Source organism: Aythya ferina (assembly GCF_964211825.1).
Source record: "Aythya ferina genome assembly, chromosome: 2".
Taxonomy (NCBI): Eukaryota; Metazoa; Chordata; class Aves; order Anseriformes; family Anatidae; genus Aythya; species Aythya ferina.
In genome coordinates, this window is record NC_140297.1 from 138683840 (window position 1) to 138702015 (window position 18176).

Below are 18176 nucleotides of genomic sequence, written 5' to 3' on the forward strand. Positions count from 1 at the left end.
TAGTCAGGCATTGGAATGGGCTGGCCAAGTTGGTGATGGAGTCACTGTCCCAGGGGGTGTTTAAGGAAAGGTTGTATGTCAGTGTGGACATGGTTTACTGGGTAATATTGGTAGTAGGAGGATGGTTGGACCAGATGGTCTTGGAGGTCTTTTCCAACCTTACTGATACTAGGTGATGTCTAATACATATTACAAAAGTAACTCACTGTAGAAAAGAAGTCTCGTCAAAATATATCAAAGAGCAAATAATTGATGAATTCCAGAAAATTGTCTGGTGATCAGGTCAGTCAACTGCCAAAGATCTGGAAGTGGCATTTCGATTTTTAAGAAGTTATCAAAACAGTTGATCTTCATGAATGCACTTTCAAGTCTTTCAAACAGAAGTGATCTCTAGAGAAAGTAAAAATAAGTATTTATGACAGCTGTAGGTCAGGAACTAACCAGAATCTTCAACCGTACTAGGAGTCTTTCGTGTGTATCATTTATGTTCTTGCCATTAAGCGAAGAGGTGAGCTCTGGTTCCACTGAAGGCAATGTAAGTTTTACTTTTAATATTTTAGTATAAAAGAATCTCAGCAATTAGATGATGAAACATGGATGGTAAGGTTAGAAATGTAGAGAAAACATCTGCGAAGTGTGGCACTGGCCTTTTTCCATCCTTTATTCCTACTAATAAATGAGTTTTGAAGTAAGACCTATAAACACTGTTGCTTTTAATGGTTAGCACTTTGAGGTGCTGAAATATTTTCATAAAACCAGTCTCCAAATGAATGCATGTAAGCAATTATTATTTTTTAAGCAAATAAAGCAAACTTAAGTACAACCACAAAACAAGCCTTTATTAGGTGGACAGTTCTGGTATACTGTTAGAATGTCACATGGTGTATATGGAGCTGAGAAAGAGGAAATTGATGAAAATAGGGGGGATTTTATAGTTGTAAAATTGTCATATAGGTTCTGTAGTATTTGTTCAACAGCATACTGTGGTTTCTGTATGTGCAACAAAATTTGATCGGTATTTTTCTTCTAAGGTAGATACTGTATGCAGTGTAGAATAGTTTGCATCTCTCTTTAGAAGTTCTTCCTAATCCCTGAAATTTAAGCAATGTTAATTTAATGTGGTGGTCACAGGGAAAAAAAAAATCATGCATAGTAATTAGAAACATGTCGTTAGAGTTGACTTTGCATTTGAATTTTTTCCATCTATTGCAATTAATATTTTGTATTTCTTGGCTGACTAAACTTGGAAAAAATACAGATTGCTAACTACTTTTAAATTTATAATCTGAAACCTTTCCAAAATATTTTCAAGTTACTTTGGCTGAGCTGAAATCTTCAGTATGTCATAGCTGAAAAATAAACTACTGAATTTTTTAGTTCTTTCTTGGGATGAGATACACACGCTTCCCTGATACATATTCCTGACCATATATACCCAGTACTTGTGAATGACTCAGTAGAACTCTTACTAAAATAATAGAAGAAGGCATTTGGGTCCATTTTTATTTTTTCTAAACTTTTCTAAAATGTCTTTTAATTAATGGGAGTTAACACTTAACTAGTAGTATTTCTCAACAATGTGATTTCTCAGCAGGACAGTGTTGACCGTACGACACAAAAGGCAGCAAGCTGACTGTCTGTATATTGTTTAAATTCTCGAGTCCAAGTTATCTATTGCTTTATGAGACCCTTAGGATCCATTCCAGTGTACATCTGCATTTTTCTGCTATCTGTTCTGATTCTTAAGACTGGCGTCCATGCTTCTGGGTTGTCGGATGAATTTGGACTCTTCTTACCACTGTGATTCCAAGCCATGAGTTGTGAAAAAATTAAACACCATACCAAATGTGCTTCTGAATTTTGATATAGGAAGGAGTACTTTATCCTTTTTTTCCTCTAAATGAGTGTGCTCTGTACAAAGATGAATTTTTCTGTCCTGATTGAGATTTACGGATGATCACAAGCATGCTATGCTTGGATGCAAGACTGCATATAGCAACCTTTATGTGACTTTTACTTGGGGCTGATGCCTTCCCTTGGTGGATTGAAGGCTCATACTCTGTCATTGAAGTGGGGACAAAAAGGCCTAACTTCCTCAGCGGAAAATCAGATAAATGGAATAATGAAACTTTGTTTAGAGGGAAAATAATATTCTGAAGTAATTGTTATCCTCGTGTATTTCTAAAGAGGAAAAAAAAACACATTTGTATATTGCAAGTGAAATGAGAATCACCCACTTATCTTTCCTTGTCTTATTTTCCCCACTTCTGTAGAGCATTCTTTGGTTCACGGTCTCTTGCAGACCCCAAATTCTTTCACTGGGAAAGAGAGAAGTTGGACACTCCTTCCGTTTTGATCATCTGTTTTCTCAGTTCTTCAGGTAGTTCCTTTCATCTCTGACTGGTAGAGCCAGAGATTTTCTCTCACTAAAAAGAGTTCCTGTAGGCCTTTTGAAGACTGACCCAAATAATTCTGTCTCTGGTCCTGCTTTGGAGAATTTTCCTGTCTGTTTTTTTTTCCCCATCTACTGACAATCTAAAGAAAACCATAATGTTTCTCTGATACAATCAAACTGGTTGTACCAAAGCTGTGTTGTTGGGCTCTGCCAATTGCTTATTCTTGGTAAAGGTTCATGATAGGATGCCAGGCACTTCTCTGGGTAGCCTCCCTTCTAAATATCGGAAATGAGTGCTCAGTGTATGTCTGTAGTAATTTGTTTTTACAAAATACATCATTCTGTTTCTGGGGCAAGAAAGGGAAGCGGTGGCAAGAGCACTGAATTCTGTTTTTGAGGTTTGGGGATTAATTTAATGTTCATTGACAGCAATTGCTGAATTCAAAGTGTTTTCTAAGGCCTTAACTGAGTTTTGAGAAAATCATACCCCAGTGTTTATGATGCAAATATTTAATTGTTTTCTCTCTCTTTTTTTTTTTTTTTTTTTTTTTTTAAACTATTAGGTGATGCCTTTCCATGGACTATTAGTCTGCATCATTTCAGTATGTATACTCTTCTGGGACAACAGATGACACTTAATTTAGTGGAACCAATGGGCTGTACTTCTACTTTAGCTGTTACTTCACAGAAATTGCTTGCTTCGGGGCCAGAATCCAGACACTCATTTGTTGTCTGCCTCCATGTTGACCTTGAGTCTCTTGAAATAAAATGCTCGAACCCCCAGGTTGGTACATTTAATTGATTTATGAAAGGAAATTAAAAATAACTCGATTTAAGTACAATTGTTCTGCATTTGGTTGAAGAAGTTCTCTTCTGTCTTAATTTTTTTTTAACTGGGCCATCAAGATCAAGGTGCTTAGATTAAGATTTGCTTTGAAGCTCTCTCAAGTTTTGTAATTTAAACTCTTCTCAAAATGTAATAGCTACAATATAAATGCATCTTTTGGCTGATGGAATGAAATGAATTGCAGATGTACCATTAAATGCTATAGTGCTTTTCTGCTGTCACTGTGGGTTCGTATATTGAAATGGTTTAATGTAATTTTTTACCATATTCTCATAGAACTAGCATTTCTTTGAACATAACATGTTTTTAGGCAAACAATTATATCCTTTTGTAAGGAAAAAACACATGAATGTCTGAAAATAAGTTACCACCTCGTGTATGTTTATTTAAATTCAAAGAGGTCGTTAAATTTTCAGAAAATGCTCCTTGTATTTTACTGAGTTGCATCAAGTTTACTGTAGTCAACATAGTGTAGGTTTTCTTCGCAAAATTTTGAGTAATTTTTACTGTAAATTGAGTAACACTTTAATGACAGTTGCGATGTATGAACAGTGGTGTTGGCAGTAACACTCATGTTAATGAGAATTGCAAATACGCTTATGTCTGAGTAGGGCTCTGCATCCATTTATTATCTGCTCTAAAGTGTTACACACAAGTAGAAGTTTTTCAAAGGACAGCAAAGACAAAATGGTCTGTTTAGTGATTTATTTAATAGACAGAAGGAAAAAGAACACAAAGTATTATCATTTTGATCTGAAATGCAGTACATAATGCTTATAAAGTTGTATAGACTTATGGCCTAAGACTGAGAATGCTAAAGCTATGATGGCGGGTATAATTTTAATGTTGTCCTTTGTGTATACTCATTACAGTGTGCTTCTCAGACACGTGTTATTTTTCCCTTGCTTCGTTCTGTGTTCTATGAATGAAAAAAGTTTTTTAAACTATATGTTTACTTTATCGTCAATATTTGTTCTCCTGCCCCATTCACTGACTTCCATCCAACTTATTTCTGACTCACTTGATTCATGCCATTGTCTTCTCCACTAGTTGGGCTCAAATTGAGGGTTGGTTAAAATGAGATTGCACACCAGATGTGGTAAATTTGAAATGGAGAAACTTAAACGAGGTCTTCTTAGGCTTTTAAATCTGTATGACAAGTGTGTTTGCACATATAAAAGGTTGTCACTGTGTTATGAATGTGTAAATAAGAAAGGACAGAATTATGATTTTGCTGAAAACTGTACTTTTTACATGTCAAGATTTCCTGAAGTCTTTACTTTGCAACTTCATAGTATTTCCATAATGTTTAATGTATTAATATTAAATAATTTCACAGACTATGGAAACCTGCCTTATCCTATGTTAATAAAACTGTACAGATTTCACATTGCAGCTATTTAGAGAATTTGTAAATATATTCAGATGTTTATGTATCAAAATAGTTTGCTCTCTTTGACTTGAATGTACTTAGTGAAATTCCAGCAAATTCTGATCAACTATGATTTTTTTAATCTCCAAAATTATTACTCATTGTTAATAATAATTAATTATTTATATAAAATTTACAAGCTGAAAGATGTTGTTTTAATTGGAAGTTTTACCTAAATTTATGTTACAAATGAAGGAAAAAGAAAATAAGGAAAATACATTTTCAAGATCTCCAGACAAAATTTGCTCAAATAATTTGTTTTGCAAACTGTAGGAAAATATTTGCTATAAGAAAAATACAAATTGTAAGTTCCATAAAAATCATAATAATTATGAGTGTTGTGAATTGTTAAAATTAAGTTGCATGCTGGAATATCAGACCAAATAGACTAAATGTTGTTGTCTTAAATGATGTTCTTCTATATTATGACATTGTTCATTTATTGAAGTTTTATAATGACCAAAAAGACGTGGACAAATTGTAAGAATTCAGTGAAGGTTTTTGAGCAATTCTTTCTCCCTGCTTTATTTATGCAAAAGGTGAAAGAAAATGAGTCCTCTTTAACCAGATGTTCAAGAACAGAAGATGTAAAATACAATTACATAAACAGCGTTTGATATTTATAAACTCACCCTAGGGTAACTATGAAATTTGATTCTTTAGAATGACAGGCTATAATTTGTCTGCAGATGACAGCCTTAAATTAGGTGATACCTGGTGAATTTGTTAAATGGTAGCAAAGGTGAAGTATTTTACTGTTTGACTATTATGATTTAACGTGAAACCATGTTCTGATGGTTGTGTCACTGTAAAGTCAATAGATACTCTCTGTGTGCAAAGTTGTCAGGATATCGCCTTTTGTTGTATTGTTCTCAATTTTGTAGTAATGTGTTTTAAGTATAAAATACTGTAACATATTGAAATTCACAGATTTTGCCAAGTTGCCAGTGGGGTCTTACTGAGTTATGTGTGGTTTTGCTGCAAAGGGATTGGAAGCAGTGAGAGAGGGAAACATTTCTTAACAAATACTGGCAGAGTTATTCCTATTTTTGTCATACAATTTTTCTTTTCTTGAATAGGGAGTACTAAACATAATTATATGTTTACTGTTGTGCTCCAAAATACTTCTAAAACAAAAAGACTGTACGCTTACATTAGCTCTTCTGATATTATGAGGAATGGCTTTCAAAACTTGAAGAAATTTAACCAACAAGATTAGCAGAAATCCTTCAATTTTAATGAGTAACAACCACTGGGGTAAAATTAAGAGTATTAAAAAAATAATCAAAGACAGCTTCAGCTCTTAATGTGAGAGGTGGTTTTTTTTTTGTTTGTTTTTGTTTGTTTGTTGTTTGTTTTTTAACATATCTTTTTCTTCAAAGAGGTATGGTAGCGTGGCTTTTATGTAGTTTCTATTTTTTAAATGATCTCTGTGAAAATCATCTCCTTCTAATCAAACTGTGCCTTTTTTCTTAGTGAACTTGTTGCTTTGTCTCTGGTTTCAGATGATAAAGTTCATTAGGTTCACACTTACTGGCTCATGGGTTGCTGGCAACAGTCTGAAAGGTGACCATAGCTGTCTGAAATAGCCACTCTTTCAGAGTAGATGCAAGAATTGCAGCCTCAGAAATTTTTAAAAATCTCTCTGAAAATATAAATAATTATTAGCTTTAATGATGTAATCCCAAGAAGGTCTAAACTCTGTTCAGACAGAGTTCAGACTAAACTCTGTTTATTACTGTTGTAATCCCAAGAAGGTCTAAACTCTGGATTATATGATGACAAACCTCTTCAGGCTGTACAGTAGCGTGCATGTAAACAGAAAAGTTGCATCATTTCTTCCTTTATGTCATTTTGGGGCTTTATGCACAGTAGCATAATTAAATTTCTGGAAGCCCTGCTTCCTCAGGAGAAGCATAGCTTAAATTATCCTTTCGTCTCTTGACCAATAAATATTTTGAGGGAGGGGAGGCTGCAAGCATGTATGATTTGGATGTGTGCCTGTATCCTATTAATTTTCTAGAGATTGTTTTGCCAGCGAAGTGTCAACACCAGTTAATATTATATTACTCAATCAATCAGATGGACATTATTAGTTGATCTTCCTGAGTTACATGGAAGAAACTCAGGAAAACTTGGAAATTTGTGAATAGCAATTTAAAGGCTACCACTGCATATCAAAGTGCTACAGACATTAAACCTTTTAAAGTGAAGCTAAAAGAAGTTTGGTTTTATTTTATAAGTGAAAACAGCCACCATTATTGTTTGTCTATAGATTGCACCATGTATGAAGATTTAAAAAATAAAAATAAAAAAGTGCTCAGAAGTTTATCTCCTGTAAGGAAAAATTCTGTCAAAAGTGTGTATGACCTGCTCAGTGTAAGCCTTGAAACTTCAAAAGAAAATCCAAGATGAACTAAGAAGGTTTTTATAAAATTCCAGCACTTCACCTCTTAAGAAAGGACTGTAGCATGTTCTTTGAGACTTCATCACACACTCTCACGCACAAAATCAAGTACTGTTTTATATCAAATGTAGATTGACAGCAGTGTTTTCCTGCATCTGTTCTGCCCACATAAGAAGCCAGCTTCATAGAGTAGATGTGTCCTGAGGCTTAAAGTTCTTATAAATATGAGAATTTCCATTTTTTATAATGGCAAGTTGGGTATGGTATCCAGCTGTGGATCTGCTTATATATTGTTTGCAGTTTTCCCTGAGCTTGTTTTATACAGTATATTGCAGTATGTTGTCATACAAATTCCGTGATTAATGCTTATTTACAAAAACTTATGTAAATATCTTAGAACTGAGTCAAACAATGTGCAAGTTAAACAGTGTGTTTTCTGAATATTGGAATGACATATGCCAGGAGACTGTTGAGTTTAATAATGATAACACAGATAAACATAGAACAGTTTCATGTGCTGCATGGGATCATTATTTTAATGCTATTTAAATGAACAAATTTGGTGTTGCTATTATTTCGTAAAGTTTATATGTTTGTGTTTTTCTAGAGGCAGTATCTATACATATGAAGTATGCCACAAATTACCTTTGTTTAATTGTTAAAATTTATGTTAGTAAAAGTTTTACAAGCTCGGATTATTGGCTGTACTTTTATGAACTACATACTGGATTATTAGACAAAGAACAGATTATTTTTATCAAAATCACTATACTGTGACTGCTGCTAATTATTTTAGTTGCAATGTAGTTGCTTATCAGAACGTTATAAATTCTGAGGATTTCAGTTCTATGTTTTTAAGTCTCACTGGAGGACTTTGATTTTGATCATCTTCCTCCACCTCATTAAGAAATGCTTCCTTAATTTTTTTCTTTTCTTTCAGGTGCAGCTTTTGTATGAACTGGCTGAGATTACAAGTAAAGTTTGGAATAAAATTCAGAGGAAAGGAATTCTGTATCAGTCTTCTGTTTATCCTGAAACCATGACAGGACCTGCTCCTCCTAGCTCTCCAGTTAAAAGTAGTGTTGGTACTGCTCCACCAGATACCAGCACATACAGCCCTTCAGCTGACATTGGGACCACTACAGAGGTAAGTCTTAAAAAAAAATGTCACACGAATACTGATTCGTGGAGTTCAGTCAAGTACAAATGAAAAGAATCAATAAAGAGCAGTGGTGTCCGTATGGAAAGTAGCTTTGCTCCTGATCAGCTAATAAAGATACATCATTACTCTTTGGTGTAGGAAAAAAAAAAATGGTTGCAGTGTTTCTTCTATTTCTTTCATTTGTCTGGATTGTTTCTCTTTGAATTGAATGAATATTAACTCTTCTAAGAAAATTATGGTTAGTATTTTCAGGTCAAGAAGCATAAGGTATTTTTCAAGTCCAGAATTATTAGAATAGTAACTGGTATTTTTGAAGTACCTGTGGTACCTGTGCTGCATGTGAGTCATTCCAAATAGCTTCAGGCAGTCAGCCTGTCGTATTGAAGCCAGTCAAAATGAAGACTGAGACATTGCAGAGCTGCTGCATGTAGTCTCTATTGACGAGCCAGAAGAGGTACCAGGATGTGGAGACTCCCAAGGCTGGCATTGCAGGTTACCCAGTTGTGCGCTCGTGCCAGATCCATTCAGGCACTGTTATCCTCCATCCATCAGCTACTTCGGGAGCTCTACTTCTTCCAATGTCCCAGCTGTCCCGTGTCTCAGGGGTGTTTTGTAACTTTGTCACATGAGGATTTTGGTATGCAGCTTCAAATATGAGAAAGATTGGCTGCTTGTTTTTATCTATTTCTGCTTCCTTAATTTGTAGCACTGCGTAACTGCTTGGAGCAAACTGGTACCTGATCTTATGCTGACAGGAAGAATCAGCCTTCTTTTCTTCGCATGGGAAAGAAGCAAAAGTCCTTCCCATGCCTCAAAATAACATTTTAGTCTTAGGCACACACAGAGATTAAGTACGTTGTTAAATGTCATCCATGACCATCATTAGCTCACCAGCTAGCTGATGCATTAGAATGGTGGGTCACAAGAACCTATGCATCTGAATAGGCCAAGTATTTGTGATTTTCTTAGTGCCCCTCACAGGCTTACTAGTTACATTGATTAGTTGGCCTTGTTTGTGCTTCATCAGGGACCTGTAAATGCATAAGATGAGATGAAGGTACACCAATATTTTATAATATGGATGCAATGCTCAATTCTTTCCTTTCTCAGGATAACCACAGTGATTTAGGGGTACCTGGAAGTTCTGAGACAGTCAAATACTTGGCAGTTTGAATGCTAACTGCAATTCCATAGTTTAACAACATTGGACCAGGATTGCTTTGACCCTATATGTAGCTTGTATTAATTCCAGGTCTTGGAGAGAATAAAACGGTGATTGCTGGTGCTTACTATAACATATGCATGACATGTATGCACATACGTACACACAAGTAATTCATTAAAGGGTGTTAGAGATTAAGCTTTAGTTCTTCAGTCATTTCGCTAAAATATTAATTTCTAATTTCTTTCTGTGTGCATGTGATCTCTGTTGCAAAAATCTTGTTATGGATACAAAATTGAAGGAAAGCAATAACAGTAAGAAAACAGTAAGTCCACAAAAGTAGAATTTTTTCACCTACTAACATCAACTTCCTTTTACATTAAAACCAAAACCCACCAGCTTTATAAATAACAATTTGTTTTTGACCCTCTATATAGACAGCAGTATTTAGAGTACATACTGTATTTAAACAATTACTTGAAACTGATTCAGTAATTGTTTTAATCCATATGTTACCAAGATTATTTTGGCAACGTGGGTTTAAGTTCAGCATTCACATCCTACTACTTGCAAAATACTGTTCATCATTTATTTCATTTTCTTCCTATTCTCAACAAATATCGTGCTCTAGCTAAATAAATTTTCTCCTGATCTAAGTGAAGTTTGGTGAAGTAGCTAACAGAGCAATAGTAAAATTTGTGTTCAGCCTTTTCCACTCTGAAGGTAGGATCAGAATCTCAGTCTTGTTAGAAAAGAAAGTTGTATTGAAACACTTGGCATTAATATTGGATTTTTTTCACAATAGGGGACTTAGAGTTGACACAGCACTTTACAACCAAGATTTGAAAATTGCTTTGAAAGGAATGTATCTTTATGCTAGACAATATAAATAAATTTAAAAGATTGATTATGCTTGGAGGATATTATTATTCAAGGTATGAAGGAAGAAAAAAGATGGAAACAGGAGAAAATCTTTGTGTGAAGCCACATAGATCATATGTCTGAAAGACTGATAGAGGAATTAAGCTCCTGTCCATCTCCATTCAAAGCTCTCAACCCAAGGTGTTCCGTCTGTGGCCAGAATAGGAAGGCAATCCAGAAGAAAGAGCAGGCACAAGAGATATGCAAATACACTGGCAGAAAAACATACTGAGGCAGGTGTCATTTGCTTAGTGGAGGCAGTGAGGTGGGAGAACATACACGTTTGCACTCCAAGAGTTGCAGGCAACTGCTCAGTGTCCAGGTGGAGATCAGGAGTGAGTGATGTTTCTCACTATTGGGACCAGCAATATTTAAAATCTTTGTTGGTGACATGAACAGTGAAATTGAGTGTACCCTCAGCAAGTTTGCTGATATCACCAAGCCGTGTGGTGTGGTCAACACGCTGAAGGGAATGGCTGCCATCCAGAGGGACCTGGACAGGCCTGAAAGGTGGGCCTGTGTGAACCTCATGAGGTTCAACAAGGCCAGGTGCGAGGTCATGCATCTGAGCCAGGGCAATCCCAAGCACAAATACAGGCTGGGCAGAGAGTGGATTGAGAGCAGCCCTGAGGAGGAGGACCTGGGTGTGTTGGTTGATGAGAAACTCAACATGAGCCAGCAATGTATGCTTGCAGCCCAGAAAGCCAGCCATATCCTGGGCTGCATCAAAAGCAGTGTGGCCAGCATGGCGAGGGAGATGATTGTCCCCCTCAGCTCTGCTCTCATGAGACCTCCCCTAGAGTACTGCATGACATTCAGCAGTAGAGCAAGTCCAGAGGAGGGCCGTGAAAATGATCTGAGGGCTGGAGCAGCTCTCTTATAAGTACAGGCTGAGGGAGTTGGGTTTATCCAGCCTGAAGAAGAAAAGGCTCCAGACAGACCTCACTGCAGCCTTCCAGTACCTAAAAGGAGCCTACAGGAAAGCTGGAGAGGGGCTCTTTGTCAGGGACTGCAGTGATAGGACAAGAGGAAATGGCTTTAAACTTAAAAGAGTTTAAAGATTTAGATTAGGTGTTAGGAAGAAAATCTTTACTCAAAGGGTGGTATGGCACTGGCACAGGTTGCCCAGAGAAGCTGTGTCTGCCCCATACCTGGAAGTGTTCAAGGCCAGGCTGGATGGGACTTTGAGCTGTCATATGGAATGATTTTGACTTCGAGCAACCTGGTCGGGTGGGAGGTGTCCCTACCTAAGACAGGGGTTTGGAATTAGATGGGCTTTAATGTTCCTACCAACCCAAACTATTCTTAGAATCATAGAATCAGTGATATGTAGCTAGATATGTGAGGTTGTTTGAAGTTCTTTTACAGAAATGCAAAATGAAAATTCGAAGGCTAAATTTGGTATTGTCAGGAAAGGATTCATGAAGTTATTTAAGCATAGAAGGGTAATGTTTTTGGCCCAGCAGTTCATGAGAATCTTAATCCATTTCTGGTTCACTGGGTGGGAATATTAAGTGTATTGTGATTAAGTTGAAAACCATATGTAGGGCATGCAAGGATTTACATTTACAATAAAAAAAGAGAAAGGAGAAGGTTTAAAAATACTGTGATTGAAAAAAAAAAAAAAAAAAAAAGATTTGGAGAGAATCCGTGGCATGGAAAGTCAAGTAAGGGTTTAAATTCCTGTGACACTGGTAGCAACAAAAATGCTTTATTTGAATTTGTGGGTGCTATTAGCATTTATAAATTCTCCCTTGATATGGGTCTTGTGATCACTTGAAAGAAGTTATTGATGAAAGTTAGTTTTGCACAGTGAAACAAAAATAAATCTCAAAGCATTCTGAAGGTATGAAATGATCTTTCGTGGATCATCTTCTGAAAAGTAGCTAACATTGTTCCTGAGACTGTGCACAGTCCTGATGTCTGTGAGTTGTGTAGTTCTGCTGGGGGTAGGAAAGGGAAGGAGGGAGGAGAAACACACTTGGCCAACCAGCGAGAAATAATAAAAGGAACCATACTGTCTTCTCACAGTTCTAATGGACTATTTTAGACAATATAAATTAAATAATGGGTAACATAATGGTTGGCAGTATTTCTGCAACACATTTTCTTCTGCAGTTGGTGGCTGTCTCTGAACTTATTCAACATATTTCCTAGTATCAAAGTACAAGCTAGATTTTCATTAGTGACATGGTTGCTGTGCAGTTCTTTGAGGTAAGGATTGTTGAAAATTAAAGAAATGCATTGAAAAATAAGCTAAGGAATATTCTCCCTCATTCTTTTTAACCAGTGAAAGCCATTTGTCTTTTGAGAGTAATTACTTAGTTTCCTTGTTTCCTTTTGCTAATTCAATTACAGTCACCATACCTTGCTGTACGTAGTGTGATCATGAAATTCTAATTCCTTATTTGAAGAGGGTAGGATAAGAAGATGAGAGAGGGAGAACCTGGTCTCTTCTGCTACCTGCAGCTGCTACTTTGGACTATTTTATTCTACTGAAAACCTTAGGGATAGTCTCTGTATAGACTTTATTTGAAAAAAAGTAACTTTCTTTGTATGTTCAAGTATGCATGGTCTCCTATTATAGAAGTAAAGGTGCATCTGAGAGGTATCTGTACAGAGAGGAAGTGTTGTCCAGCAATTCCTCTGCCCCAGCAGTAGTCAAAGTAAGCCAATAGGCCTTGCAGGCAAGAAATTGAGACAGATTTTTTTGATTGTTTTGTCTCCTGTGAAGTACAGCAGCTAGTTCTACCTGTCAACTTGCCTAATGGGCTACAGATGTCAGTCTGCTATACCATGCTATTTCTAGTTAGGCCAAGGTTTTCTTGTGGGTCTGGTGTAAAAGCATAGTCCTTCACAGTCTGTCTACATATGTATCATTGCATATGACAGCTATTTTAGAAATAAGATTTTATCTGGAGACCCCATTTGTTCATAAGAGCGTAATTCGTGAAATCCAATCAAGTATTTTAAAACTCAATTGCATTGTGTTGTTGAGAGATCCCTCAGTTGAGAGCTGATTATTTTTCAGAGTGCCTTCTGGAAGAAATAATTTGAATTTCAAGAAAGTGTAAAAGAAGGGTGGGGGGAGTAACCAATACTTATCAGCTCCATATATATCATGGAGTACTCTTCAGTACTTCTAAGTGTCTTCAAGTACTCTTCAGACTGGTACAGAAAATCTGAGCCATGGAGAGGGATTGCTGTTTGAAGAGGAGAAGGCAGAAGTTATCTTTAATACCTCAAAGAAATAGTGACTATAGGAACTGGGATGTCAGGAAAGTTAACCAACTGAGAATACGTCATACTGCATGGAAGCAGAGGATGAATTAATTCCATCAAGGGATCAATAAGTGCACACAAGGCAGTTAAATACTGGCACTCACTGGCCAGGAGACCTAACACCAACAAAACCTTGCTTGATCACTGCCTTGATACTGGCAGGTCTGAAGACAGCTTGCAAATACTCTGAGAAATAGAAGAATATTTTTCTTTTAACCTCCATTTAAATACCATGTACTTCAGTTCTTCACATTCTCTAAAATGACATTGTTGATTACCGATGGAGGCGTATTGTGGTCTTTGGAAATTTGAAGGTACTTTATATCAGCTTAAAGTTACAAGCAATGTGGTCCTTGTTGTTTGAACTGGAAGATACCATCCTATGTTTGTCAGTTATAACTTGTATTCAGCCTACTGTAACACTCGGATTTTTCATGAAAGAAACGGAGGGGGTGATATATCAAAATGGAGTGCATCAGCCACAGTTTAAGCTTTGCAGCTATTTTTATAGCCATTATTGCCGACTAACAGCAACAAAGCATATGGAGTAATTAAACAGTAATATATTCATCTACAGGTTTGGCTTAGGGACATTTTCCAAGAATTTGGGAAATCTCGTTTGTGTTTTGTTTATCAGAGTTTTTATTTTGTTTACATGTTCCTACAGTTTTTAATATTGAAATTTTGCAATCTGTCAAACAAAAATAATTCACTACAATAGGTATATTTTTTTTTTAACTTCAGAGGTTTTGCAGTTAATGTATTATTTTGTTCTGTGGGAGACATGATTTCTTTTAAAAGCTTCTTTCAGCTGCAGTGGACTTGCTATAAAAGAGTAAGAAGAAAGCAAACTCTCACAACTGTTTGTATGAAACAGTAAAAGAAGTAATTTGTTTATATGGTCCCTGGATTATTTATATTTTAAACTGTGTATAATTCTTCCCATGCTGACAGGTTGATAGGGAATACTGCAGTCCAGTACAGATAAAGCTACCTAGCTTACTGAATTTTAGTCTGGGTGGTGGTAAGACATGAGAGGCTTATAAGTACTGAAGGGATGGAAACAGTTAATCATTTTTACCATCCCTCCTTTGGAACAGCAAGAGCAAAGGTAGTACAGACTACAACAGGCCACTTGTTACTGTTTACTTAAGTACAAACAGTGGTAGAAGTGTTTAGTCCTTGGGGAAACTCAGTGATTGAGCAAGAACGCAGAAGTTATTTTGATAAGGCATAGCAGTAGTGTGGCCAAACTGTGATCATCCCTGAGCTTTAGGCAGGCCAAGGATGAAGGCCTCATATGTTTGGTTCTTCCTGATGAACAAAGATAAATTCTGCTAAGAAAATAAACTCAGTATATTGGTCAATTTGCAACAATTGGTGAAAGAATTAAATTGTATATTTTAGGACTTGGCATGAGAAGTTGTGGGAAAATAGCTCAGTGTTTCTGACTCTGGCTTGATTTTTCTGTGGATCTGGAAACGGAGCAGAAAATTAATGCATAAACATATTTAACAATACCACGCTGGGTGCTGAAAATGCAAAACAAAAATTGAAACTGCATGAGAAACAAGAGCACAGTCTGTCTTTTCACTTCATTTTCTTAGTTTTTCAGTGAAAAAAATTCTAAGAATTTGAGCTTATTAAAACAACAACAAAAAAGACTTCAGCTACTGCAGTTCATGACTTTTTCAATCCCTGTGACTCTGCCCAATGCTTTAGGATACAATACCATTAATATAAAGTTTAGAAGAAATAGAAGAAATGTAATCTCCATTTTTCACCACAAAGGAGAGCCACATAGCAGCTTCTGCCTTCAAAGGATCCATCTGTATTGCTCCTGCTACTGAGAGAGAATGGGCCAGTTCAACTGTTTACGTATGTTTGAGTGATAGAAAAAAAAAATGTGGATAGTATGTTCATATTGGATTGCTGAAGTAGAAGATAGGAGGAGCCTGTAACATTTGATTGGGACATAGCGATGAGCAGCTGGGGATGTCTGTTGATAAGCTCTTCAGCTGGCATAGCTGCAAACTGAAGAGGCTATCTCTGTAAGCTTCAGCTGAATGCAGTTTTAGCTCTATCATCTAGCTAGCAAGTGCAAGTGGTAAAACACATAAGTGACTTGAAATACCAGGTGAGCAACCACTAGCCTGAATACTGAATCGGGGAGCAAAGCTAAGCATGGTTGAGTTGAGTCTTTGGTTAGGTTTTGCAGTCTATGTGATCAAACAAGCCCTAAAATGCTAGCGATTGCAGGTCCAGGTGTCAGAGCCCCAACTTATTCTGCCATGAAAACAGCTCCTTGGTGTTACAGCTCTGGCCAGAGGTTCATAGTTCCTTTATTTCTGATAGCATTGCTTGCTTCGCAGATCAAGATGCTTATTTTTTCTGCGCTGGTGTTTTATATCAACAGCCTCCACTTGATTCCTAGATATTCAGGGGCTGGTTTTCTTTCTACATCTACACAATTATGTGCTACAGCATTTGAATTTGTTTTAATCAGTCCACCTCACGCTACAGAAATTCACGTCAGAAACATCTGCAAATCAGACGAGCATAAGCACAAACGTAACTGGAATTGTGCCAGTGTAAGCTTCGCTCCAGCGACATCAATGGAAACTGCAGGCACCTTGGCCTCTTTTCCTCACCTGTATATTTTTCAGTTATAATATATCAGATATAAAGCCTGTTCCAAAGCCTTAGGTATGTAGAAAAGGAAGAAGCAGTTTCTAATGATACATTGAAGCCTGTAACTGTTTTTAGATAAAAATTCATAGATTTAATGGGCTTGGAAGTTGGTAGGGGACACATTCCCTAAAATTCAGGGTTTGCTGCTTTTAAATTTGATTACACATTCCTGAGTTAATTTGCTGCTTATGTATGTCTGGGTTTATGCTATATAACAGTATTTGTGAGATTCTTGAAGAACTACAGTTGCAATTAACCTTGTGTCGAAATTATCAACTGGCTGATACTTTTGCATCATTTAATAGCTACAGAAAAATAAGCTTCAAGAAAAGTGTGGGAAAACAGTTGCCTCAGTTTTCTGCAGAACAAAGTTATCTATATCCTCAAACCACTAAACAAAAACAGCTCTCTGTAGAGGAAAAAAAAAAGTTTAAAAAATGCATGAAATATCTGAACACATTACATTCTGAAAAAAGAAGAACCAAAGTGTAAAATTAAAAAATTGCCGTGGTGGCAGTATGTATGTGCTGTTAAGTGCATCACTTAATGTTTAATTTACTATTGTTGTCTTCTTTTTTTTTTTTCTTTGTATTATCAGAAATGTAGAGATCTGCCAACATTTTAGAACAGAGTTGATTTTCATACAAAAAGCATTTTGGAACATGTCTACTGTGACAGTGAATGGGGAGGGAGGGGACTGTCTCTCACTCCTACCCCCTCCATCACAGTTTGTAAGTTGCAGTCTAGCAAATGAAATGTGCCAGTAGTATGAAAGGAACTTCAAAAATGCTCCAGCTCAAAAAAAATAAAAAATAAAGAGGAAAAATGCTTTTTTATAAAATGAAAAAGAATAGAGAGCAGCAGATCAGTCCACAACACATCAATATTGGTTTCAACTTTGACTTGAACTGAACATAAACACAGTCTCAGGTTTAAACAAGTATTGTTCCTCCATTTCCTTGACCTTTAACTGGCCTGCATTTCTTGATATCCTGTGAAATTCATCTGAGGATATCAGCTATGGCAGGTTGGCCTTGGCTGGCTGATTCCTCCACAGCTGCCTGGCTTACAGGATCCCCCCTTTTCTAAAGTACTCTCGTCTCCAGACAAATGGGACTCCAGCAACAGAAGCATCATCTTTTAGGAGTATCATTTAAAGGCTAGTTACAAAGGTGTGGGAAGTTATTGGAAGGCAGTGTGTCAAAGAACTGTTTGGATGAGTTATACAAAAGACACAACGAGAAAGAAATGTGTTGGCAGAAACAAACTCTCAGAGCAGATGCCGTGCTGAATGATGTAAAACTGCAGTCATGACATAGGATGGAGCTTCTCTGATGAGAGAGGATCTTGCAAGTAAGAAATGATTAAAAGGGGATTCTTAAATCGCTGTGTTCATTCAGGCTCTGGAAGAATACGTTTCTACTCCTGCTTTTTATATCTTTGCATAATAGCTGAGGGGAGGCAGGTTGGAGGCAAACTGAGGTGTAAGAAGAAAATGCAGGAAATGTATGTGTAGTAGAAGCATGCAGCCTGAGAAGAGTACAGGGATGCTGTCCGGATGTGTAGGGGTGGGATCATAAAAGCCAAGGCATAAATGGAACTGAACTTGGCAAGGGATGCAAAGAACAACAGGAAGGGATTCTGTAGGTACCGTGGTCAGAGAAAGAAGTCCAAGGAAGTGTACCCCCTCTGATAGATGAGAAGGAAGAACTGGTAACAACAGACATGGAGAAGGCTGAGGTAATCAACAACTTTGTCTCAGTCTTCCCTGCCAGTCAGGCTTCCAATGTCTCTTGTTTCCCTGAACCCATAGACAAGGGCTGAGGGAGCAAAGTCCCTCCCACTGTCAGCAAAGAGCAGGTTCGAGACCACCTGAT

General features: G+C 36.9%; 1 protein-coding gene across 9 annotated transcripts in view; it reads left to right on the top strand.

Annotated features, from left to right (window-relative positions):
• Positions 1-18176, top strand: part of VPS13B (vacuolar protein sorting 13 homolog B) — a 459486-nt gene that overhangs the window by 236761 nt on the left and 204549 nt on the right. For all 9 annotated transcript variants that reach the window (XM_084510475.1, XM_084510471.1, XM_084510472.1 and 6 more), the window contains 2 exons: positions 2959-3179; positions 8022-8228. In XM_084510475.1, coding sequence (XP_084366601.1) covers positions 2959-3179; positions 8022-8228 — 428 coding nt within the window. The remainder of the gene's footprint in view (positions 1-2958; positions 3180-8021; positions 8229-18176) is intronic.